The 27550-nt window shown below is 38.0% G+C and overlaps 1 protein-coding gene across 4 annotated transcripts in view; it reads left to right on the top strand.

Moving 5' to 3' along the window:
• Window positions 1–10912, top strand: part of SF3B1 (splicing factor 3b subunit 1) — a 53848-nt gene extending 42936 nt beyond the window's left edge. For 2 of the 4 annotated variants that reach the window (XM_036746215.1, XM_036746216.1), the window contains exons 21-25: window positions 1667–1787; window positions 2896–3027; window positions 5949–6221; window positions 7889–8105; window positions 8481–10912. In XM_036746215.1, coding sequence (XP_036602110.1) covers window positions 1667–1787; window positions 2896–3027; window positions 5949–6221; window positions 7889–8105; window positions 8481–8639 — 902 coding nt within the window. In that variant the 3' untranslated portion in view covers window positions 8640–10912. Of the gene's footprint in view, window positions 1–633; window positions 670–1230; window positions 1301–1666; window positions 1788–2895; window positions 3028–5948; window positions 6222–7888; window positions 8106–8480 lie in introns of those variants that run through there. The other 2 variants (XM_036746217.1, XM_036746218.1) reach the window with 2 other exon arrangements.
• The last annotated feature ends 16638 nt before the right edge of the window (window positions 10913–27550 follow it).

Genomic DNA, 27550 nt, shown 5'->3' with positions numbered 1-27550 from the left:
GAAAATGTGAGATATACCTTAGCCTTGTTAATTTATAAATTGTTAATTTGCACTCAGGCATAGTAGTTGGGACAGTAATTCCCACTTCTGGTTCTGAACATTTCTGGTTGCTCCAAACTAAATAAGGAGGCCATGAAATTATTACATCTCCAAAGAATAATTTTTTTTAGGTTAATATAGTATGTTAGAATAGGAAGGGGCTGTTCTAAATTTGAAGAGCTTGGCATTATAGAATTTGGATCCTTGAGAAATAGTATCCTATCAACTTCTAAAATCTTATTTTAGCTTTAGAACATAATATTAAAGAACATTAAGACAACTCAATTGGTAGATGATGATAAAGTTAGCTTTTCAGTTCATTTGATTTAATTAAGAGATTATAAAACCAATCATTTACAAGTTACTGTTTCTTTATCTTTAGTCATCTCCCTAGCTTGTCTGGTAGATCTTAAAATAATATACTGCTAGCTATCCCACAAGGAAGTGTCAAAAATAAATGCAGCAAGCTTAGAGTAAGTGATTTTTTAGAAAGCAGAGAATGAGGATGAGCTTTTAGTAAGAGGACAGTATGATGAAGCAAGATAGCTTTCCCAATAATAATAATAATAACTCACATTTATATAATGCTTTAAGGTTTTCAAAGCGCTTTCCTCACAACAACCCTATGAGGTAGGTAGTGCAAGTATTATGCCCATTTTACAGATGAGGAAACTGAGGCTCTGAGAAGGTAAGTGACTTGGCACAGCTAATAAGCATCTAAGGTGGGATTCGAACCCAGGTCTCCTGATTCCAAGTCCAGCCCTCTAGCCACTGTGCTACACTGCATCTGTTTCACTGTTTGACTTCATTATGTTTGAAGTAAAGCTACTGTTAGAAGCAACCCTTTCAGGGTTTGGAGGGGCCCCAAGTAACCTCCATGAAGGTAGTCAGCTATGGGCTGTGGCAGCTACTCATCCTACTAACTTAATGAAATATATTTATGGACAGAGAACTAAAACACTGCATTGATAAATATGCATATGATCCCCAAATCAATTAAGCCCTTTTAAACTTGAAAGATTCAATTTGTTGAGGGATAATCATTTGGCTCTGGTGTGCATGGGGTTTTCAAACCTTATGGTTTGCCTGGGGAAAGTGGGAAAGACAATGGAGAGCAAATCGGTCAGAGCAAAAAATCTTTGAGTGAGAGCAAGAGCCCCTGCCAGCTGCCTCCTTTTTTTCTCTCCATAGGTTTAAATACCACCCAAGTATCCCCTGCATTGCAGGGAGACTGGAGATCTGTTTGTTTTGCAGTTAAAGGGTAAGGGGGCCCTTTCTGAAATTTTTACTTTAATTTAAACTTCTACCCCTGGTTTGAAGTAGTAGTGTTCTTTGCCAGATCATTAGATAGGCCGTTGTTTCAATGTCAATACAAAAACACGTTCCAAAATCAAATAAACTTTTTTGGGGATTGTTCACCACTTTGAATTGCCCATCTCACTGATTTTCTTTTATTTAATATGCATAGTTGAAAGTTGGTGGCAAAAATGAAATTTAAAAATCAGTGTCTGAAGTTCTCTATAGGTAGTTGAAATGCCTAGTTGTATATACAAGTTCAATAGAGGGAAAAGTAAATAAAAATATGGTTCAAATATTAATTGAGTGTTTATTGATTTTCATTAAATAGGTATGCACAAGATGACGCCACCAATTAAAGACTTATTGCCAAGGCTTACACCAATCTTAAAGAATAGACACGAGAAAGTACAAGAAAACTGTATTGATCTTGTTGGACGTATTGCTGACAGGTATTACTAAAAAAAGCTTAAAAATTGTTTCCTTTCCAAATTTAAAAGTTAGCTTTAAATAATAATTTGATGTTTCCCAGAATGTGTAAAATAGTTCACTCATATTCATTTGTTAAAAATAACCTTATGTTGTTGAGGTCTGCCTGTATTATCAATCCATTAAGGATTGATATTGTTTAGCAATTTTTCTCTAATACTCAGTTATAATTTCAAGACCTAACCAAACTTCTGATTTGTATAATTTTGTTGATTACTAGTTGGCATTGAGTTAATTAAAATGTGAAATTGTGAAAGAGAATTGTATTTGCTTACCTTTAAGAAAATGTTTATTATCCTGGATAAGTCACTTTAATCTCTGGTTGCAGAGATGGGTGCTGGCCCACATTGGTAGGGAGTTTCCTCACCTAGTTCCTATGCTAATGAAAGTACTGGTCCAATCCCTTGTCTTTCTCTTACCCATTAGCTCAGGAGTTCTTTACCTGGGATCCGTGAACTTGGGGTTTGGTTTTTTTTTCCCTAATTTTGGTAATTATATTTCAATAGAATTGGTTTCTTTTGTTATCCTATGTGTTTGTCTTATGTGTTTAAAAACATTATTTGAGAAGATAAAACTTTATCAGGTTGCCAAAGAGATACATGACACAAAAAATGTTAAGAAGCCATAGCTTAATTGTGGACCTATCCAGTGCTATTGCTTGAAGCCACAGCTTCATTGTTGTGGGATCATTGAAAGCATCTACAGGCTGAGCATCCTCTGGTGTCCAGGGAGCTGCTATACTTCAGTCTTTTAAGATGACTGTCCCATATGGGTGCCAGATAGACACTGCTGAAACCGTTGTGTTGGTGGCTCCAGTAGAGTGGGAGTTGGTGATTTAGATGATGTGTGTATACATGCTTTCCTTTACCCCTCACTCCACCCCATACCCCACACGTGGCTAGATAATTAATATAGTTAATTACACACTCTATTTAAAAGACCTAAGGAACCACATGACCCAAAGATTCCAAGGAAAGGGCCACAGTGGTTTCAGATATTCCATGTCTTCTATCCTGCTTTTAAAAAGGTTTATTTCTTAACAGAATATCTAATGACATCTTTTGTAATCAGGGGAGCGGAATATGTCTCTGCAAGAGAATGGATGAGAATTTGCTTTGAACTTTTAGAGTTGTTAAAAGCTCATAAAAAAGCTATTCGGAGAGCCACAGTCAACACATTTGGTTATATTGCAAAAGCCATTGGGTAAGTTATATTAATTTTATTGATTTTTTTTCTTTTACTATAAATTTCTTGTGATATTTTAAACTGGTCATATGTTTATTTAAGGTACTGAATAATTAATACATATTTTAAGTAGTTACAGTTGAGAGGTCACTCTATTTTCCACTGGCATTTTCTAAAATATCTTTTAAATTTTAAGTAAATTTAGTTGGGAAGGTGTTCTATTTAATTTTCTATAATTACATTTGAATTTTAAAAATTCTTAAACTTACTTTAAAAATTTTGCATTCCAAATTCTCTCCCTCTTTCCAGGCCTTTCCCCATTGAGAAGGCAGGCATTATACATGTGAAATCATGGAAGACATTTCCATATTAACTGTGTTGCCAAAAAAAAAAGGCTAGAAAAATGAAGGAAGTTTTTAAAAATATCCATCAGTCTGTACTCAGCGTTCATCAGTTCTCTGAATGTATTTTTCTTGAATTATAGTTGAAATATATTTCAGGCTTATGGGTATTATGTTTTCTACAGCGAAACTATCAATCTTACTTAAATTGAGCAGTGCCACAATTCAGGTCTTGTTCAACAAACATTTATTAAGCACCTACAATGTGCTAATAAGATCTATATTACACCCTGGGATATAAAAATAGTCTCTTGTCTCAAAGATTGTATATTCTATCAGAGCAAACACCACTTTGATTGAGTATATGTAAGGCAATTTCTGGGAGCAAGACTGAACAGCTGGGGAAGAATGAGGAGATGCCATTTGTAGGTGGTACTTGAGCCACCCTTTGACAGGAACTAGGGATCCTAAGAGGCAAAAGTGAGGAGGGATGTATTCCAGGGATGGGCAACAGCCCATACTAAAGTGCAAAGGTCAGAGATGTGAGGTTCTTTGTGAAGAAGAGCAGGCAGGCCAGTGTCTGGCCAAGGAGTGCTTGGGGGAGTACTATCTAATGAGTCTGGAAAGAGAACTTGGAGGGAGTTATCTAGAGCTTTAAATGCCAAGCAGGAGTGCATATTTGATCAGTGGTAGGAGAGAGTCACTGGTGTTTTTTGAGCAGGGAATGACATGCTTCATAACCATACTTTGACAGCTGTGTGTAGGATAGGTTGGAGAGGGGAGACACTTGAGACAGGAAACTATTGCACTAGTACAAGCAAGATGTGCTAAGGGTTTCCACTAGGCCACTGGGTATATCACTGAAGAGAAGGGGACAGATTCAAAGATATGGTGGAGCTGGAGTCAGTTAACCATGGTAACTGATTGGATATGGGGGAGGAGGGGAAGGGGTCTAAAATGACTTCAAAGTTTACTTGCCATTGACTCAGAGGAGTATAGGAAGGAAAGTCTCTCCCATGTAGCCCTGGGAATACTGTTCCCACACTGGGTTCCAGGCAAGGACCATGGGACTGCACTTTGAATAGATGCATGGATCACAGGATCACAGAATTTCAGAGTTGGGAAGGACCTCATCCTTCTTGGATTGACTTTCTCCTCAATCTTGTTCAGACCCCTCCCAGGTGGGGAAGCTCATTGTGTTCTACTCAGGGTTGGGTGGGGACAAATTCTTTGATTTGATTGCCGGGGGTGGTTTGAAAATAAAGGATATGATCAAAATCTTGTCCTCAGCCTCTCATTAGAATAGATCCATCTCTCATTAGAATATTCATTCTCTCTTATTGTTAACCAATCAGAGTTGATTGCCATCCTCAAGAACACCCAGTCTTCCAAGCGTATATAAGCATTGAGTGGGTTCCATGAGGAGTCTTCAGCATTTGAGAGTGCCACTGGCCCTTTTCATTAATTATTACTAGCATGATTAATAAAATTATTAATTACCCAGGGGAAAAAAAAAGTTTACTTGCCAGGTGACTGGAAAGGTAATGTGATCTCCACAGAAATAGAGAAGCTTGGAAGAAAGGTGAGTTTAGAGGAGGGATCATGAGTTTTGTTTGGACATGTTGAGTTTAAGAAGTCTATGGAACAGTTCAAAATGTCTGATAGGTAGTTAGTGACACAAGACTGGAACTTGGGAATTATTCTTAAGTATTAACAAAAACCGTGACAGTAAATCAGTTTATACACAAGATCAAAAGAGATGCATACACTTAACCTGCCTTATACCTTATCCAGGGTTGTAGGGGGCTCTCCACTTTGTACTAGTAGAAACAAACTGAGAAAGATGTTGCACAAAGATAAAGTGCATATCCTATGGGTCATCTCTGACTCAGTGACATAGTGTGTTTATGAATATGAGGCCATGGTTCATTCACACAATTCTAATTCAGCAAGTTTTATTTTCATCCCTCCCAAAGGGCATTTCCACAATATCATAGTTACTAAAATCTTAGCTAATGTGCAACAAATAACCATTGATGACTTTGAGGTGACAACCGTAGTCAGTAACCCTTAATATCTTGCTTGAGAGTGGAAGGAAGAGGAAAAAGAGAAAGAAATGGTCCTCTTTGCTGGGATATGGTACTTGTGCCATTACCATTTGCTTAGAGACCATACAGACTTTGTATCATATGTTGCCAACCATTAGTTCAGATGCTCCGAGTGTAGAATAAATTCATTGTAAACATTTTCTTTGACCTTCCACTTCAGAAATGAAAACTTTTGCTACATTTTTAAAACAAACCAAGCACATTAAAGTAACTTTCCTTAGAAACAGACAAGAGTATTAAATTACATATTTGTACTTATGGAGAGGCTCTTAAAACCATACTCTTGAGGTCCTGTAGGTCTCTTCTTGATGCATGCATCTCCTCTTCCATATCTCCAACAAGTGGAATATTAATTAGAATCAATGAAAATACAGAATATCACATCTTTTATATTTCATTGTATGTGAAGTTTTATTCCCTTTTTTGTTGTTTTTCATTATAGTTAATTTTAACTTTGATGCTAACAGTTTGCTGGTGTATTTTTTCCCAGACCTCACGATGTGTTGGCTACGCTGCTAAACAATCTCAAAGTTCAAGAAAGACAAAACCGAGTATGTACAACGGTGGCCATAGCTATCGTAGCAGAGACATGTTCACCATTCACAGTCTTGCCCGCGCTGATGAATGAGTATCGAGTTCCTGAATTGAACGTTCAGAATGGTGTTTTGAAATCACTTTCTTTCTTGTTTGAATATATTGGAGAAATGGGAAAAGACTATATTTATGCTGTAACACCATTACTTGAAGATGCTTTGATGGACAGGTTAGTTTTTTGAACTTAATAATTTTGGTTCCTTTCTCTCCCTCTTTATTGATGTTAGAAACATAAAAATTATATATGACTTGTTGCATAACATTTCATTAGTTTAGTCTGATACGGTGAAATTAGTTTATAGATAATTTCAGGTGTTACATATATATTTATACACATACATGTATCTTTATGTGGAGGTTTAACTTGAGAAAACCTCAGCCATTAGGAAGGCTATCTTGAACACAGAAGTAAAAGAACAAAGAAAAACTTATCACCACAAAGTCCTAGTGTTTTGGGTTTGTTTTTTGTCAGAAGGGATGTGGGGCTAATGCCCAGCCTGTTGTAAAATTCAAGTTACTAGTTTAATAAGTGTTGGGAAGCTGGATTAGGGGGTGCTGGGCCACTAGCTGATAAAGGAGGTAATAATTTGAAGGTCACTGTCTGTAAAAAGGTAAAAGTCTGGAATTATTTAGCAGAGGAGTACCCCTTTATACCTTGATAGTCCCAAAAGGCATCACTGAGAATATTTGATGGTCATCATCATGGTCCTTTGTCATCAAGGGAAGGTAAATTAATGTTCCCTATATTCAATAGTGTAATAAGGAGTATAAGATTCTATAATTCCATCCAAGTGGAGAATGAGAATAAGTATTAAGCACATACCATATCCCAGGCTTTATAAATATTATTTAATCCTCACAACAACCCTGAAAGGTAGATACTGTTACCTCGATTTTACAATATTACTAAAAATGATGAGGGCAGCTGAGTGATGCAGCGGATAGATCGGTGGCCTGGAGTTGGGAAGACCTGAGTTCCAGTCCGGCCTCAGACACTTAATAGCTGTATGACCCTGGACAAGTCACTTAACCCTGTTTGCCTCAGTTTCCTCATCTCTCAAATGAGCTGGAGAAGGAAATGCCAAACCATTTCAGTACCTGCTAAGAAAAGCCCGAAATGGGGTCATGAAGAGTCTTACACAACTGAAATGACTGAACACCAACAATAAAAATGGCCAAGATGCAAAACACTTTGATAATAAACTTAAGATATACAGAAAACACAGTTAGATGGAATATTTCATTTTCCTCTTAAGATTCTATGTAAATTAGATTTTGTTTTGATTGAAACAAATTATAATTAATGGTAGGTCTGTTACTTAATGAAATCAAACTATTCAATGAATACGTAAGAAATTAAAGAAATTTTTATTCCCTTGGCTTGAGAAAGCTGTTGACTTCTGAAAATCTAACACTTTATCAGAAGCATATAGTGTTTGAATTATCTCAGGTTCTGAATTTGTGAAGTTCATATTTAATGAGGTTTCAGTAAGTGTTACTTCAATCGTGCTATGTGCATTATTCCCGCTCTTTTATTAGTAGATTTGAAAAATAGTTTCTGATATTCATTGTTTTTGACTTCTAATGAAATGCTTTAAGTTTGGCTGGGTGAACACACGGTTTTCAAGCATGCTGTGCTTTTGAGATGAATTCAGTTCTAATGATAAAAGTTCTAATTAAACAAAACTTTCCAAATAGAATGCTTTGGTTTTTCTCAAGTAAGTGTTAAATACATGGAGTATTTTCTGCTGTTAATGTTCTGAATTAGGGAAACTCCTAATAAGCAGTTAGAACATGTTTTCTATGAAATTAAAACTAAATTTTGTTTTGTTACAGAGATCTTGTACACAGACAGACTGCCAGTGCAGTGGTGCAGCACATGTCTCTTGGGGTTTATGGATTTGGTTGTGAAGATTCTCTTAATCATTTGTTGAATTATGTATGGCCTAATGTATTTGAGACATCTCCCCATGTTATTCAAGCAGTTATGGGAGCCCTGGAAGGCCTAAGAGTTGCTATTGGACCATGTAGAATGTTGCAATACTGTTTGCAGGTATGTTAAAAATCGAAAAAGGATTCATTTGTGGTTCATCTTGTTTAAATCAGTGTTCGTCATGATAAAATTAGTTTGGTAAAAATCAATTACCAAATTAATAAAGTAGTATTCTTAACTATCTATAGGATACTATGTACATGGGCAAAGCAGTTACTTCACTAAGGAAAATGACAAAAAATTGGATCTTGTCTGAACAAATTGCTAAACAGTTTAGATTCTGAACTCTAGAAATTTTATTTATCCTTTGAGAAGAAAAAGTATCCAGACTGCTGGATGACATTTTATATTTGAAATAGGCTTCTGAAAAGCAGATTACATCAGTATATTGCTTGAAAAACTAAAGTAATGTTATTCTTTATTTTTTATTTTTAGGGTTTGTTTCACCCAGCCAGAAAAGTCAGAGATGTGTACTGGAAGATTTACAATTCTATCTACATTGGTTCACAGGATGCACTCATAGCACATTATCCAAGAATCTACAATGATGAAAAAAACACCTATATTCGTTATGAACTTGACTATATCTTATAATTTTATTTGTTTGTTTTTGTGTTTAATGCACAGCTGTTCCACACCTTAAACTTGCTTCAATTCGGTGATGTAAAATTTTAAACTTTGCAGATCAGTGTAGAACTGGTCATAGAAGAAGAGCTAGAAATCCAGTAGCATGATTTTTAAATAACCTGTCTTTGTTTTTGATGTTAAACAGTAAATGCCAGTAGTGACCAAGGACACAGTGATTACACACAGTATACTGGAGGGATTTCATTTTGAATTCATCTTTATGAAGATTTAGATTTCATTCCTTGTGTTTAAAGGGGATGTTTATTTGAAAAATAAACATTTGTGTACAAAATGCTAATTTGTGTGTGGTTTTTGAACATGGAGACTTGTAAAATGAGGAACTTTGATAAAATGTTGGTTTGTGTAGATTGAATGGCATAATTTAACTTTTGTCACCTACATTTTATTTTAAAAAAAAAAGGCAAGAAGAGTGCACATTCTCTTAAGTGGTGACAAATGTCTTTGTCAAAAGTGATATAACCCCATTGTTCCTTCTTATTTCGGGGCGAGAATGCTTTGGGAGTTATTCTGACTTTCAAAGTAGCATAACCATTCAACCATGAAGGTTCATTCGTTGTCATCACAGAAAGAGCACCTTTACTGATTTGTCTTGAATAATATTTTGCACTTACATAGCGCCTTTCATCTCTAATGATCTCAAAATGCTTTATAGACAAGCATTGTTAAAAACAAATGTTGAAAGTTGTATCCAGCTTTTGATAGTGAATAACAGATTTACTGCAGGAACATCTGACTAAATTTTTAAAAGTATCTTTTACTGCAAAATATTTTTATCTGTTGTGAGGGAGACAATCTTCAAATAACAGTAATAATAAAAGAGAAAAATTTAAATCTCCCAAGCATGACACGATCAAATATGTCTGTCTGATTATCCTTGATTCACTATTATAAATAGATACCAGCTTAACACGTTTAGTCTGCTTCACATTTGTTTTGTGTTAGGCACTCAGCTAGCGAATAAATTTTCAGATTTCAAGCCTGGGCTGAAATACACCATTTGTGGAGGGACCAGCACTAAGTAAGTGCCATTCTCTAATAAGCAATATTTTAGAAAAGATTGTTCTCTACCTCCCCCTGCAACTTCCTTGCTCTTGTGTTTTTATGGTCCGGCATCCCTCATTTAAAGCTTTGGCTTTACCCACAGCTTTTTAGCCCTTATGTTAGTATTTAGGTAAGTATAAGATAGAGTGGGAGAGAAAATGCTCGTGGCATTGTAAGGCAATATCTTTCCCACTTTGTCTAATACTGGCCATTTAGTATACTGGCTTTTTGGAATTTGTTTTTGTTAGTTATAGATGAGAAAAGTGGCAATAGTTTTCAGTTTACTTTTAAAGAATTGATACTTGGGCAGTAAAATTTGAACTCTGTCATGCATGGAATACCTTTCTGGCAGTGACCCTTTAATATGTTATGTGACTCTCCTTCCCCTCCCTCCGCCATCCCCACACTCGTTATATGTGTTCCAAAATGATCTTCACATAATTTCTTATAGCAGATTTTGAAAATAGTAGGTAGAAATGATGTAAATATTAAAATCATGCTATTAACAATAGCTGGTGTCAAATTAGATTCAAAATCATGAGACTTGAAGAAAGATTTCAGAGCCAAATTGGAATATGCCAGGTTTTGTGTGCAATATGTTCTTTTCAACCTTGGCGAAATTTGAAAGTCAATTCAAGTATTCCTCATGTACCTACTATGTGCTGAGCACCTTGCTACACATGTGAACGTATCTATGCATTTGTTGTGGCAAAATAGAGCACAGGAGACTATTACACCACAAGTGACTTTATAAATGCAGAGAATTTGTGGGCACAGAGACAGGGGAAGTCCTAAAGGATGCAATCTTAAACATCTGGACCAAACAGAGGCTCAAGAGTTCCTTAAGAGTTACTATCGTTTTGTATGCTTATTGAGTAAGAAAAGCATTTTGTGAAAGTGAAAGACGCTATGTGAAGTTAAATTCTCTTATTTCCAAACTTCTTTAACACTTTGTTTTGATGTTCCTAAAGCCAAACTTAAACAAGGCAGAAATTAATGTAATGGGAAAGTGGGTGGGTTCTTTTCTGCACTTTTGTTGGTTCCTTTTGTGGGCCTTTGCCCTCTTAATTGATCTCTTTGGCTGTTCAATTTTTCTTATTGTATTTTAAAGATTTGTTGTACAGTACCCTGTGACCATCAGACACCACCAGATAAATAAAACTTACTATATCTAAAGATTTAGTAGACCCATTTTTAATCGGCTAGTTTGAATATATTGATATCACACTGTACACTGTCTTGATTCTGCCACTTTAAGATTGTATGAGATCTTTGGACTGAGAATGTTTTGAGTAAAAGGTGTGTTTGCCCTCTGAAGATATGCCCATCAGTCAGCTATAACCCTTGAGGGATAAAGAGATCGTGTAACTTGGTTTAGGGTACAGATCCATGTCTGAGAAGACAGGATTCTCAAAAAAGACTATTAAGGAAGTTTCTGAACCAAAAAACTTTCTCAAGTGAAGCAAATTGAAAATCATTACAGTCACATAAGGTTTTCTTTTTGGTTAAATTTCTAACACTGCAAACAGCTTTCCAAGTTTCTCAGTATCACTGGAGTCAGAAAAGCAAAATAGAAGGGGGAAATTTTTTTTTTTTTTGCTGCTTAAAGAATAGGTTTATTAACAATATTTTCACAAAAATCCTAAAGGAAATTCCAAAATTTCTAAACTTAAAATGCTTAAAATTTGTTCTCATTGGCAAAACATCGAAGGGGGAAATTTTTTAAGGAAACCAAAGGTGTTGTCAGAACTGAGGTAGAAGTTCAGTTACCTTAAGATTCGTACCATTGAGTTTTATTCCTTACTAAACAAAGTTAGTGTTGGGAGAATAGTTTCTTTTGAAGGTAAGCCAGTTTTAAAATACTGCTTTTCAGGTAAATGTTTTTGTTCATCTATAGCTATAATGTGGTTCTTACATAATCTAGATCAGGGCTGTCCAGCCTTAGGTTTTTTTTTTATTGAAACAATAGAAAATGTATTTTGATTTGCCATTTTACTGAGAACTCTGAGGTAGCTTGGCTTTGTTTACTAAAGCATTTATGTATATTGCTATGCTTGTAGGTGGGCTGCATAAATTACTGTGGACCACATTCTGCATTTTGGATAGCCCTAATCTAGATGTCAGCCAACAAGAATTCTGGTGTTTTTAGTAGCAGCCTTAGCTTCACTGTTGTTGATTTACTGCTCAATAAATTCCACTGAAGGAAAATTTGAGTATCAGTAAGGTTCAAGTAGATATCCTTTAGTCTCCTTGACCTGGTTGCAGTATTTATTGGGAAGGTGGACACTAAGTCTTGAATTTAGGAACTAATATTCTGGTAACTTTGATATTCGTAAAGAGAAAGTTTATGTCTGCTTACCAGAAGAGAGAGTTGTTTTCATAATCTAATTAGCAAATATTTAGGTTTTTAAATCTCAGGTGGCTTAAGCTGAACCATTCACACACCTCAATCACTCTTTAAGTTTGGTAGGACATAACACTGGCTAGGTGTATGAACTCCCAACATGATCCTATGGAGATGGCTGAAATCCTAAAGGCTGTTGGAGTACAAGCTGCAAAGTTTTAAATAGGGCCTGGCAATGGGCTATATGTCTTGTCCAAGGTGCAACCTAGCTACATTGAAACACTTCGGGTTGGCCTTAGGGTGAACTTTTTTTTGGTTATGGTATTGTGATGTGTTTGGTAGAAGTACGCACAGTTAAGAAAGTACAGCTTCCTTGGTGTGTGTTTGTGACTGTGTACTTACATATTCTCATTCAAATGGGTATTCTCTAAATCTAACCTGAGAAAATCTTGCCCCTGTGGGTCAACCCAACGCACCAGGGCACTTTCCTTGAGTTCTGATATCTTGAAGACATCTGTGTATATGTCCACTTTTACCCTCAATCTGTACAGTGATCTTTGATGACATCTTTAGCAGTATTTCATGGGATATTTGGTCATCATGTAGTGCTTGTGGCGTATGTATGCTATTTTGTCGTGTGCATGTAAACCTAATTTTAAAAGCTACTTTCTGCCTCATGTCAGTTGCAAGGTTCATGTCACTTCAAGGTCCCCTTCCCATTGCCTTCTTTTAGCCCACCTCCATACTTTCTGAAGAGAGACCTGATTATCCAAACACTTGTATGTTTAAATTTTAAAGAGCTTCAGTTCAAAATTATTGAGAGGGTGACTTCAGATGTCCCAGATACCTCTACTTTCCTGAAACTGGGTTTGGCAGTATAAATGAAATGCTATCATCAGCTAACTGAAATACAGGCTATTGTAATTAGATAGGCTTTAAAGATCATGTCGTGCAATCCCTAATAAGAAACTAGCTCACGAATATTTTGAGATGTTTTCCATACATCCTCAACCTCAAAAGTAAGAGTAGTGTTATCTGTCCCAGAACCAAGAGTCAGACTAGCCAAACTTTGTCAGTAGTTTGTTTTCCATGCTAACACTGAGAGTTGGAGTGTTGGTGCATGAATAGGACTTAGTCTTTTCTATGTGCTCCCGGCATATTGAAGCCTGGGGACACAAACAACACTGTTCTCAAAGACACTGCTAGGTGTCTTGCCAGCTACATGTCTGGCAACATATTCCTTCTGTTTTTCTTTCCTTAGCTCCTAGGAAATTTTCAGCTTGATTCTTGGTGGGCAATTTTACAATTTTTATAGCCTGTAGCTAATTTTGAGTAAAAGGTATGTTTGCCCTTTTAAGATAAATGCCCATCAGTCAGCTATACCCTTGAGGGATAAAGAGATCGTGTAACTTGGTTTAGGGTACAGATCCATGTCTGAGAAGACAGGGTTCTCAAAAAAGACTATAGATATATAGAGATGCACATACATGTGTGTATATCTGTATCTATATATCTATTTCTATATATCTCCCGTGTGTGATATGCCTATCAGTGAAGTTATGTACAGTAAACCAACTGTAAATGTCTTCACCACAACCAGGCTTATTAACATCTAGGCCCTTCCGGCCTTTTGCCTTGTGGGGTAGGCAATCTCCGACGTAAGAACTGGGCTTTATTGCAAAAGCTAATGATGACTAAGCTGCTTGTGTCTCAGCTTATTTTCTTTAAAGGTAGAAAAAAATTATTTTTGTTAGTATTTGTAGGCAAAATACAACTTTGAAGTGCTTCATGTTCCAAAATACAAGTCATCCTTTGCCAGGGTAAAGGAAAAGAAAACGTTTAATAGAATATGTATAATAATGTAGTGGCTGGAGGGTCTGCCTTGGACTCAGGAAAATCTGGGTTCCAGTAGTGCCGTTTGATACATACTAGTATTGGGCCCACAGGCAAGTCAATTTCTCAGTGTTTCTAAACAATTCTCTAAGATTAAAGACCACATACTATAAATAATTTGGGAGAGCAAGGAATAGTTTACTTATCAGATTTATGGAAAACAAAAGAATTCATGACCCAACAAGAGATAGAGAGCATTACAAAATGCAAAATGGATAATTTTGATTATGTTAAATTGAAATGTTTTAGTACAAAAAAAGCCAATGCAACAAAAATTAGGAGGGAAGCAGAAAATTGGGAGAAAATCTTTACAACTAGTATCTCTGATAAAGGCCTCATTTCTAAAATATACAGGGAACTGAGCCAAATATATAGGAATACAAGCCATTTCCCAATTGAGAAATGGTCAAAGGATATGAACAGGCAGTTTTCAGAGGAAGAAATTAAAGCTATCTATAGCCATATGAAAAAATGCTCTAGATCACTACTGATTAGAGAAATGCAAATCAAAACAACTCTTAGATACCACATCTCTCCTGTCAGATTGGCTAAAATAACAAAACAGGAAAATGATAAATGCTGGAAAGGATGTGGGAAAATTGGAACATTGTTACATTGCTGGTGGAGTTGTGAGCCGATCCAGCCATTTTGGAGAGCAATTTGGAACTACGCCCAAAGGGCTATAAAAATGTTCATACCCTTTGAACCAGCAATACCACTTCTAGGGTTGTATCCCAAAGAAATCACACAAGTGGGAAAAGGACCCATATGTACAAGGATATTTATAGCGGCTCTTTTTGTGGTAGCCAAGAATTGGAAATCAAAGGGATGCCCATCAATTGGGGAATGGCTGAACAAACTGTGGTATATGAAGGTAATGGAATATTATTGTGCCATAAGAAATGGGGATGATACGGACTTCATAACAACCTGGAAAAACCTACACAACATAATGCTGAGTGAGCGGAGCAGAGCCAGGAGAACACTGTACACAACCACAGATGTATGGATTCCGTGAGGCCCAACCCTGACAGACTTCGCTCTTCTCAGTAACACAAGGTGCAGACACAACTCCAAAGGACTCACGATGGAGAATGCTATCTACATCCAGAGAAAGAACTATGAAGTTTGAATGCAGATTGAGGCACACTTCATGCTCACCTTTTTCGCTTCTCTTTTGTTTTTGTTTTTCGGTTGTTTTTTTTTCTTTTGGTTCTGTTTCTTCTTTCTCATTATTCATTCCATTGGTCATAATTCTTCTCCGCAACTTGACTAGTGTATAAATTAATTCAATGTGAAGTCATTCGTGGTAGTTATATGAGATTCCATGCCGTCTTGGGGAGAGAGGGGGAAGGGAGGGGAGAAAACCTGGAACTCAAAATTATGTAGAACCGTCTGTTGTAAACTAAAAATAAAAATAAATTAAAAAAAAAGATTAAAGACCACAAATTACAGAGGAGTTGTCAATCTACATTTCTAAGGGGAGATTTCCATAATGGAGGTTCTCACACTGCTAAAATCACAGATCCAAGAAGGGGGAAAAAGCTATAAAATAAAAGATAGTTGAAAAGCTTTTTTTTTTAAAAGAAATGTTAGAGTTGTTGAAAGACTTGAAAGAAGAAAAAGATGAACACCAATTTATTTAGCAAAAGCTGAGAAAAAAATTGTAGGAGCATCTAGGAATTAGTAACACCTGTTCACCTCTGGAGACCTTCAAACCTGTCTAATGTTCTAATATGAAAGATATTATTGTCATTTTTTTAAATTGAGAACTTCAGGGCAGGTAATGCCCAAGAAATCATCCCTATAATCTGCTATTTGGAACCAGGAAGGCTTAAAACCCAGTGGAGATAGCAATTAAACTTGAGATACTTGACAGAATAATGTAGATGAGAGAAAAATTAATACGGAAAAATCCCAGTAAAAGATTGGGCATAAAGAAAGTGTTACTAAATAGTTATTATAATAGAAAAAGATTGTGGGAATGGAATAAATAATAAAGCAATAATAGAGGAATAAAAAATAGAGTCAATGATTTTGGACTTGTGTGGTTTAATGAAATTTTAAACACAAACCCTTTAAACACAAACAACCTTTTATTGGAGTTTGAGATGAGGGTTGCCTGACTTTTACTAATCTGAGAACCTGGGGCTGGCATATTTAATTAATACCTATTAAACTTACTATGTAAAAAAGCATTTTAAGGTCTTGTCAATTTAATTAGCTCTAAATTTTAAGTCTCATTGCGGAGATAAGCTCTGCTACTTGTTTGTGTGACGTTGGGGTGTCTAAGCCTGATTTCCTTTATACTGAAAGAGCCCAAAAGTCCATTCCAACTCTAAACCTATGATACCTGATCCTGAAGTTCAGTTTTCAAATCCCTTCATGATTACACGGCTAAATTAATTTTTTTATCATTAATTTCCTTCAACTGCCTTGTAAATGTAAATTGTAAATACAATTGTTTGTAACAGAAAAGAGTAGGTTATCCTCATGGACAAGAGGAACTTCTTAGCACCAACCAAATCTTGTCATGTAAGTGGCTATTTCACCTGTGCATAAGGCAGATACTATTTCTGTTCAAAATCATTAGCTAGAATTAGAACCTTGAGGTTATTGGATAGCCAGGATGTTTCAGATTTCCCAGGCTAAAGGATGTGACAAAGGAAAGACTTCCATTAAGAGTCCCCAAAAGATGGCGGCCATGCCTATGGAAATTGTTGATGGGTATGAAAAGAGTGTGTGTGTGTGTGTGTGTGTGTGTGTGTGTGTAAGAGAGAGAGACAGACAGACAGACTCACTTTTATCCATTTCCATAAAATTAGTAAGTTTCATATGAGCGGCTGAAGAAACCCAGAGCATACTCACTGCATAATTTGGTGGATAGAGTGGCCAGCTTGGAGTAAGAGGACTGTAAGTTCTAGGGGTAAATCTCCTGAGCCAACTCAGGGATACAGATATGAAAAAGAAAGACAATCCTTGCCCTCGAGGAACTTACAATCTATGTAAGGGGGAAGACAACATAAAAGGATGCTTGAAAAGGTGATGACAGTGGGGTGGAAGGTGGGGGCAACATACCCAGTGCCACGGTATGATGTCCAATGGAGTGCAATCAGGTGGAAAACTAAGAGATTGCTGGCTGAGGCACCCAACTTCACTGGAAGTTCTGGGAGGAGGTGTAACCAGAATGGCCTTTGTTTTCTTTGAATGACTCAGCTTACCTCATTGAGCTTCCCTGGACGCTGGGGCTTGCTCTTCCGGGGCAGGACCAGAACTTCCTGTGTGATGAGTCATGGGGCTGGCTGAGGGGAGGTGTTAATGGCTATGCTAGGGGGAGGGGCCAACTCAGGAACCAATCGGCCCTGGTCATTCGGGCGGAGCTTGATGATGTCAAAAACCCTATAAGAGGGGAGAGGACAGCTTGAAGATTCTTCTTTTCCTTTTCCGGTTGGAGCCAGCGACAGTTACATCGTCAGTTACAGCGACAGTTACATCGTCAGTTACAGTTGCAGCTTCAGTTACAGATACAGACACAGCTGAGGCAGGAGCTGCCAGTAGCAGAGCTGATCTACGGGAGGAAGCTGAACAAAGACTTCAGGCCAGTGGGTAATCTTATTACCATCGAGGGGGAAGCATGATTTTGCTTTACGCAATCATGCTTCTCTGTAGCCTCCTGGTTACTCTTGCAAGGCGTACTTATTGGGCCTGGAAGATTTTGATCAACATATCAAAATGGGGCTTTTGGTTCATGGGTTGGTTACTGTGGAGCCTAAATAAATGTTTTGATTCTTCTGCCTTCTACTTTGAGAGTTTCTTATATCCGGCAGTTCCGAACGTTTCAGACATGTTTATGATCCTCTTTGAGATTATAAACTCTGCCCTCCTGATACATTTGGCGTCACGAACAGGATCGCTAGGTATAAGATCTCTATTTAGAAGCAGAACAATTTCAGAGGAAGAGATGAATATCCCAGGATGGGAGGATCCATTTTATTCCTCCCTAGCAAAAGAATTGGCTAAAAAAGCTGGACCCTGTGAAAACTGGGAACCAAGGCTACGGAGAGGAGATCCTAGGGATTTGGAAAAGTGTTTACGAGAAGTTGGGATTCAGTCAGGGGCATCACTATCTAGGCAAAGCTGGATAGTGTTATCAGCCTACTGGCTAGTATACGAAAGATTGAGATTAAGTGAAAGACATGGGGGCACTCCTACCCCACAGGAAGAAGAGGAATCTCAGATAGCAGGAGACCAAACTGACTCAAATGAGAACTTTTCTATTAATGTGGCTAAGAGCAACAGGAGACCAAAAAAGCCCAGAGTGCATTTCAACCCAGCCCAGAAAGAGCCTGACTGCCTGCTTCGTCCTAGCCATGGTGGCAGAGGAAGTGAGTGGGGAGAGAATGAGACAATGTTAGGGGCTGAGGCACAAAACACTACTGGGGTTCAGGATGTGCCTCACACAGAGAATAGGAGATGGTTAAATGATCAGACAAGGGCTCGACCCATACAAAGGAGGAAGACAGAAACCCGAGGTGAAGATTCAGTTACAAGGGAAATTCAGGAAGATTTCTCACCGCAAGAGGTCACAGATATTTTGAGTAGATTCAGCCAAAGAATAGGAGAACCATTGATATCTTGGATGGTAAGACTCAGTGATCAAGGGGCCGGTGGAATATCAGTAGATGGGACAGACTGCATGAGATTCATAGGTATCAGCCATGATCCTCTAGTTCAACAAGCTTTTAGGGAACATCATCAGCAAGGAGATGGTGATAGCAGGACTACTCTGTTGGCATTAGCCGCTGTGGGATGCAATAAGAGATATGCTACTGATTCTATGTGGCCCACTGAGCACAGACCCTGGTATTCACTTAGAGATTGTATCATGAGACTAAAGGAGGAGGTAATGAAGACTGCCATTATGACAGGAACTGCAGACAAATATTACAATGATTCAATGGAACTGCCTCATAGGAATTTAATAATTAGGACAGCTCCCCCTGCTTATAAACAACTAATTTTGAATTTATTACTTGGAGAAGTAGGGAGCCGTCTTACAACAGTGATAAATAAGATTTTACAGTTATATGACTTAGGTGACTGGGGAAGGGATAGATCTCCTCAAGAGAGAAGGGTGAATAACCAGCAAACTTGGCGCCAAAGGAGAGTAACAAGGAAAGAAATGTTTACTACTTTATTGAGAGCAGGGGTACGTTTTGAAATGATAGATGGAATTCCAACCAATGAATTATATAGAATGTACAGAGATAAAGGCCTTGATAACACGAGAAATAGGGAAATAAGAACTGCTCCTGCAAGCCCACAAGCCACTCAGACTGAAGGTGACCTTGTGTGATTAACGGATGAAAACTTGTACATTTGGGGAAAGGCTGGGAGGACAATCTTAGTCTATATCTAGGGTGGGATCCTCTTGGCTTCCTCATTATGTTCCTTTTGAAAAGAAACATTTCCCACCTGAGTTTGGCTCTGATGTTGGATCTTTGCATAATTGAAATCTCAACCAAACTTGAGATGATTTTATTTGAAGAATTATAGTCCATACTTGTCTATTCTTTTTGTCCTTTGTTTTGGCTAACCTTGTTGCTAGTTTTGTTTCCTTCAGGCTTAAGCACCCTGCACTTTCCGGTGACTGCCTAAGCATGTAGCATTCTTGGAATTCCTGCCAGCTCGTTAAAGAAATGACCTCTGGAATGGGACTTTTTGGGGGCAGGGCCATCTCTACATCCAATTTCAGCATGAAGAAGCTATGGAAAATGAGACCTTCACCCCTCACCCCAAGATTTTGAGCCCCAATCGTTCAAGGGGGGTGGAAATGATGATAGTGTTCTGTTTACTTATTTTGTGTTATCCTTGCTGTGTTGTTTTATTGTTATGATATTATTGATCCTATGTAATGGATACAAGGATTTAGGGGTGGACATTTGAATTATTAATAATTATTTTGGGGATGATTGATTGAAGAGATTATCTTGCTGGGACCTAGGGGTGGATCACATTTGAATCGTAAACCAATATTTAGGAATGTCACCAAATGATATGTTTTGCTTTATAATGAATGATATGTTTTAGTTTCCTTTGTAATTGGATCACAATGTATGTTCTAGGATACATGGCTGATTAGATTATGTATCCTATAACAAGGGGTGGAGTGTAACCAGAATGGCCTTTGTTTTCTTTGAATGACTCAGCTTACCTCATTGAGCTTCCCTGGACGCTGGGGCTTGCTCTTCCGGGGCAGGACCAGAACTTCCTGTGTGATGAGTCATGGGGCTGGCTGAGGGGAGGTGTTAACGGCTATGCTAGGGGGAGGGGCCAACTCAGGAACCAATCGGCCCTGGTCATTCGGGCGGAGCTTGATGATGTCAAAAACCCTATAAGAGGGGAGAGGACAGCTTGAAGATTCTTCTTTTCCTTTTCCGGTTGGAGCCAGCGACAGTTACATCGTCAGTTACAGCGACAGTTACATCGTCAGTTACAGTTGCAGCTTCAGTTACAGACACAGACACAGCTGAGGCAGGAGCTGCCAGTAGCAGAGCTGATCTACGGGAGGAAGCTGAACAAAGACTTCAGGCCAGTGGGTAATCTTATTACCATCGAGGGGGAAGCATGATTTTGCTTTACGCAATCATGCTTCTCTGTAGCCTCCTGGTTACTCTTGCAAGGCGTACTTATTGGGCCTGGAAGATTTTGATCAACATATCAAAATGGGGCTTTTGGTTCATGGGTTGGTTACTGTGGAGCCTAAATAAATGTTTTGATTCTTCTGCCTTCTACTTTGAGAGTTTCTTATATCCGGCGGTTCCGAACGTTTCAGACATGTTTATGATCCTCTTTGAGATTATAAACTCGGCCCTCCTGATACAGGAGGTCTCACCCATCTTCTAATCAGAGGCAGAGGGGTGCTGGTAAGGTGTGAGTACCAAAGCTGGTGTGATCTTGAAAGATAGTGAAGTTCCTGGTGAAGAGATTCCTGGGGATGATGATGGAGAAATCCAAAGGAGTACAACTAGGTGGGAAATGAATGACTTTAAAAACATAAAAAAAACCCCAAAACATTTCCTAGAATGCAAAAAGATTACCTGTAAAGCCACTAATCTCTATTATATACAGCTTGATTTAAAAAAAAAAAAAGGATGCAATGCATTCAAGATACTATTTTCAAAACTGTCCTACTTGTCTGTTTTCTTCAGAATATCCTTCTCTTTTCTTCTTTGCATTTTAGAGGTTTCAATAACTTTTCCTTTTTATTTTCTGGCAATGCCATGCTTACTCTTCCATCTCCTCAAACTGCAAATAAACAAACAAAAAAAAAACAACAACCAAAAACCCAAAACCTTTGTAACTAATAAGCATAGTCAAGCAAAACATCCACATACTGCCATGTCTGAAAATTTATGTGACATTTGGCAACTTGAGTATATCACTTCTCCATCAAGGAAGTGGATAATGCTTCATCATTGGTTCCTTAGAGTTTCATTTGGCCATTGCATTGACCAGAGTTCTTAAATCTTTCAAAGTTGCTTTCCTCTACAACGTAGTAGCCATTGTATACATCGTCCTGCTATTTCTGCTTATGTCATCAGCTCATACAAGACCTCCCAGTTTCTCTGAATCCATCACTTTCATAATTTCTTATAGCAAAATAGTCATCCAATACATTTGTATACCATAGTTTGTTCAGCCTTTCCCCAGTCTTTGGGGGATTGTTTTTGTTTTGAATTTGTTTTGAATTCAACAACAAAATAACAACAAAAGAGTTATTACAGATATTTTTGTACCTGTGGTTACTTTCTCTTTGATCTCTCAGGGGTATAAGCATGATAGCTGTGTCATTGGATTAAAGCATATGTACAGTTTAGTGATTTCTGGGACGTAATTCCAAAATGATTTCTAGAATGGCTGAATCAGTACACAATTCTACTACAACACCACATTAGGATGCTTGTCCTCCTGCAGCCCCTCTGGCAGCTGTCATTTTTTTTGCGCATCTTTGCCTATCATGGGTGTGAAGTGAAAGCTCAGAACCGTTTTAATTTGCATTTCTTTTATTATTTGGACCGTTATTTCATAGGTTTATTCATAGCTTACTTTCGAATTCTTCTGTTGCCTGTAATATCACCTAATGTGCAAAAGAGGGCAGCAAAGTCCACTAAATGATAACACTTCTTTTAAGGTTTTTAGGTGTGTCACATCTAAGAGGCAGAAATAGACCTCTGCTTTTGATTTACTTAAAGCAATACAAAGGAAAAGGGAGAGATGAGGCAGTATTACATTGAGGTTGCCTGGCTTGACTGCCAGAAAGGTCTGCATACATCAGACTTGCCCAAGGGCTTGCCTCAATGATTTGATTTCATAGTTCAGATTGTCTTCCCCAAAGATGAGAAGAGAGGATGCTGCTGGGTGTGAAGTTCTCTGAAGATTCCCTTTTTATTTTTTTAAGTCTAGTATTCACTAGTGTTTGGATTGTCTTACGGTATAGGTCCTCAGGCCATTCCAAGAAAGCATGGAATACTATAGCGCGCTTTCTCTCACCGTTTAGCAAACAGCTCATTTCTTCCTCCATAAAGCCCCAACCTTGCCTTCAAGAGATATGGCTATTTAACTGATTTAATCCTGCCTTCACCACTTGGGCACAATTTGTCCTCCTCAGGTAATCATAGTACTTTCCATCTGTGCTGCTTAGTTTTAATATTTTTTTCTTTGCTTATTTTGTTACTTAAAAGAGAGAGAAAATTGTATCAGAAAAAAGAAAAATCTATTTCATAAAATTACATATATAAAGGAAACTATAAAAACCAGTTTCTCCAAATGTATGCCAAAAGAACTTATAAAATGTGAGTGAATATTAACATACACACACATATATACAGTGACATATATATGTATGTAGGTGTGTATCATACCCTTTGTATCCCAGGGACTCTGAACTCCTAGAGTTCATCATCCAAACTTTATTCCATACCTCCTACCACCCAATTCTGCATTCTCATTCTCCTTAATTCTCCCACCCAAAAGTTTCATTCTAAGTCCACCCAGATCTTTCTCTATGCCCTCTGGACTGCCTGTTCCATAGTTAACAAACTTCTTCATCCTAAATCTATTCCTTCCCCACTCCTCCCATCTACTAGCTCTTACTGAAACCTGGCTTCACCTTGATGAAACAGCCTCTTTGGCCATGCTTTCCAGTGTTGGCTGTTGCTGCTTAGTTTTTAAAGAGCATTCATGGACCTCACTCCATCACAACTTCACAACTACCCTGTGAAGCAGGCAAGGCAGGTGGTATCTCCATTTTACAGATAAAGAAACCGAAGTTCAGTGAGATGCCTTGCTCAAAGTTATCCAGTTTAAGTTTCATAGTATTATAGGATTTAAAGCTGGCAGGAATTGTGAAGATCATTTAAGGTAAGTTTAAATTACTTTTTACAAATGAGTTGGAGTGAATAGAACATTGGATTTGGAGTCGGGAAGACATGGGTATGAATTCTGCTTTAGAGACACACTAGCTGTGTGACCCAGAGTAAGCTATTTAACTTTTCTGTGACTTAGTTTCGTCAATTGTGAAATGAAGGGGCTGGATTCAAAGGTCTTTAAGGTCTTTTAGCTCTAAATCAATGAGCCTATGATCCTATTAACTGAGGTCCAGAGGTGGTAGGAACTTCACCAAAGTTGCTTAAGTCATGCAGATATAAACTGAGATCCTGACTCTAAATTCAGGGCTCTAATGTCATTTTTTACCTAACAAATCCAGCCCTGTAACTGAGGTCTCCTGATTTATTGTTTTTCTACAGTACCAGTCCGTCTTGTGATGGTGATTAACAGACATGACTTGCTGCTCTTTGTAGGTGAGGGTAGCTTTAGCATCAAGAATTCCTCACCTAGATGAAATCCCAAATCCAGAAGGAAAAATAGTATACAAAGAGGTAGCACAAGTACTTTATCCTCAGGGAGAATAGCTCATATAAGTGGAATAAGCTGTCTTGAGTTAGTTCCCTGTGATTAGTAGTCTTCTAGCAGAAGTTGGAAGATCATTCACCTGGGATATTAAAGAGGAGGTTCCTGCTTGGGTGTGGGTTGGACAGGCTGCTCTGAGATTCCTTCCTATTCTTAGATTCTATGATTTCATGTTAGTAAAGAAGTATGTCCTCAGCCTTATTATTCACTTTTAGTAATTGCTTCTTTGATTTTCAGAATTTCTATTTGTTATTATAACTGGGGTTTTAAAATTTGTTGGTTTTCTAGTTTCTTTAGTTGCACGTTCAAATCATTGATCTGTTTCTCTTTCTCAGTTTCCCCTCTTCTGGGTTTAGTTTCTTGATCTGTGAAATAGGATGATCTACAAAATCCCTCATAATCCTAAATTCTATGATTAAATTTGGAGATTAGAAGGGCAGCTTAAGGTGAAATGAGATACTAGGTCTAATGCTCAGGCATAAGCAAGAACTGTCCCCAAAGGCAACCTTACTCCAAAATATTGCCCAGGGCCAAGCCCCACGATTTTTGGGTGTCTATCAAATTTGTAAATACTTGAAGCTATGCTAAATTCAAACTCACTTTTTTCAAGTGAGAAAACTAGCTGGGTGACCTTGGGCAAAATGATTCAACTTTTGGGACTTCAGTTTTCTCCTCTCAAATTATGTGTGTGTGTGTGTGGGGGGGGGATGGGTTTCAACTGTAAAGTCTTCTAATGTTTTTTCCAGCTCTAAGACTATCCATGAATGTTTCAAATCCAATCCCCAAATACCAATCAGCCAACTGCCAAGGCAGGAGTTAATTTTTTGCTTTTTAAGTCTCTAACAGGACTTGATTAAGGGAAGAGAGTGCCTGATTTATTGTTTTAGCCATTTATTATTTTAGCTGATAAAGGAGTATATTATGTTATTCATTTCTAGATTTCAAATTCTTTATTTTGAAAACTGTGATTGGGGGTGACAGTGTCCATAGTTCCCAGTCAGAGAATAGTGCCTTTGTTTTAGAGCATATGGGTTGCTCCTGAGATACAAGGAGAGGTCAGGAAATGAAAACCATGTGGCTGTTGGTTTGGATTTTGACATCTAAAGCTGACCAGACAAAGAAAAAAGAAAAATCTCCTGCAAAATGTTCTTGGTTGGTTACAATGAGAAAAAATAACCAGTCCCTGCTTCCATTTACTATTTGTATTTGTTTTCAGAGGCTGCTGGGCAGGGAACATGAAGGGTTATTACAAGGTGATAAAAAGGTGCCAGAGGTTGTTTAAAAAAAAAAGCTGCAAAACGACACATGCCTCAGACTAAATTATTCCTAGGTATCTTCTAGGGGAAGGAAGGGAAGAGGAATTATCTGAACTTGGTCTTGCTTTCTCTCACTGTTGGTCTGAGGCAGCCAAGGGATGACAGCTGAGATTCTACAGACCCTGCCCAAAGACAACACAAGTGTCAGTCATCCCCTCGGAGGAGACTTGTTTTGTGCTCCATCCCTTTAAGGTAGAAGAAAAGAAGAAAGTCCTGTTCGGCCTCTTCATTTTCCTGTCCTTTCCCAGACTCTGTTCAGCACACCCCAGTCACCGCTGCTGTGGGATTAAGAGAGAACATGTCCAGAGGGCCACCCTGGCTATGTGGATTTGAACCTGAGAGCTCGAGTGGATCAACATATGTCAGAAAGCATGAACAGGGAAAATAGAATAGATGCTTGGAAATGAAATGTGGATAGATAGCTGAGTAGATAGATAGTAAAATTCCATTTCACTAGCAGAATTAGCAGAAGTGGATCTCTGTGAAGATGAAGAGGACTATTGTCTTTTTCATTTTTTTAAATAACATTGGTAAAAAAAAATCATTAAGGCATTAATTAAGGCAAATCAAGAAGCGTTGGGGTAGAGGGCAGAAGTGTCAAAACTCAGGACTGCTGGCCACATTGGAACCAACACTACCAAGTGTGGCCAAACCAGATTAAAATATATTTGAGAAATATTTAACAAAATAAATGAAAATACAATGGAACATAGAGAATGTTAATATGTGGTTTTTGAAGTCAGTATGTGGCCTGCAGGTATCTTTATAAACTGTTTAGTGGCTTGTTTCTACTAAGTTTGATACCACAGGTGTCAAAGGCGATCGTGAAGGAAGGAAAGCACCCACAACGTGCCAGGCAAAGCAAATATTATCTGATTTGGTCCTCACAACAATCCTGGGAGGTAGGTGCAGTTATTATCTTTGTTTTACGGTTGAGCAAACTGAGGTAGACAGAGGTTGAGTGATTTAGCTACACACAGGCAGTAAATGTCTGAAGCTGGATTTGAACTCAAGTCTTTCTGATTGAAGGTCCATTGCTCTATCCACTGAGCTAGCTAGCTGCTTCAACTTGGAATCAGGAAGACCCTGGTTCAAATCTTGCCTCAAATACTTACCGGCTCTGTGATACTGGACAAATTACTTTGCCTCTCTGTGCCTCAGTTTCCACATCTGTAGGTTGGAACCAAAGGCCTCTAAGGTCCCTCCCAGTTCTAAATCTATGGTCCTGTGTCCTGGATTTCAAATCTGGGTCTGCCATTTCCAACTTGCGTCCCATTGAGCAATTAACTTCAGCTCTTGGAACCTCAATTTCCTCATCTGTAAAAATCAGAGAGTTGGAATGGATGGGTTTTGCTTCATTTAAATCTATTATCCTGTGATCTTTTCACTTGAAAGCTATCATAGAAGAACAAAGAAATATTGGTTTCTTTGTAATTCAATGTTCCATAAAGACTGAGAAACAGATTCTCTAAACAAAATTAGAACTTAATAGGGCTTCCTAAACCTTAATCCCAAATGGGCCAAGGAGATTGAGCAAGATACAATCATTAATGCTTAAGGCTATGTAGATGTACAGAGGGTAAAACCTACAACAGTGAAAGGAGACTCTGGCATGTTTTTTAAAACATAAGTTTATTTATGACTTCTGTTTTTACATCATAGTCATTTCTGAACATGCCCCAAACCCCTCTGAATGGAACTTTCCTGCATAACCAAAAAACAAAAAAAATCCAAGAACCCAAACCCACAACCCCCAAAGAATAGTTTTTAAAAATCTCTAATACACGAACCCCAGCTGACAATATATTGTTGCAACAATTTGGCTAGCAGCTGCTGTCGGAGTGAAAGACCAACACAAGCCCAACAACAAGAATGCTGCCAGCACAAGTTCTTTTGATCTGCTTTACTAAGGAAAGTAACATTAGGGGGTTAGCAATCTTATTTCAATCCAACATACAAATATCATTCACATAGTTCAGGGGAAAAAGCCAGCACCCTGAACTTCAGAGCAAATACAAACAAATTACAAACATACATCATAAACAGACCAAATACAATTCATAGTTACCAAGAAACCATCAGCATCTGGATGAGCCAGGAGGCTCTTAGAGCAGCTGCCCAGAGTCCAGCGCCTCCAAGGAATGAGAGCCTCAAGCAAATAGCTCTGTTCTCTCTTTTTATACACTCTTTAGCCATCATCAAATGCCATCTGAGTGACCAGAACTCAGGCTCCTACTGTTGGCTCTGGTCTTAGCAACTCCACTTAGGACCCTGAGGGCTTCACACTCACA

This window comes from Trichosurus vulpecula, chromosome 2, assembly GCF_011100635.1.
Source record: "Trichosurus vulpecula isolate mTriVul1 chromosome 2, mTriVul1.pri, whole genome shotgun sequence".
NCBI lineage: Eukaryota > Metazoa > Chordata > Mammalia > Diprotodontia > Phalangeridae > Trichosurus > Trichosurus vulpecula.
Note: the sequence above shows the minus strand (reverse complement) of the source record. Positions and strands in the feature narration are given on the sequence as shown.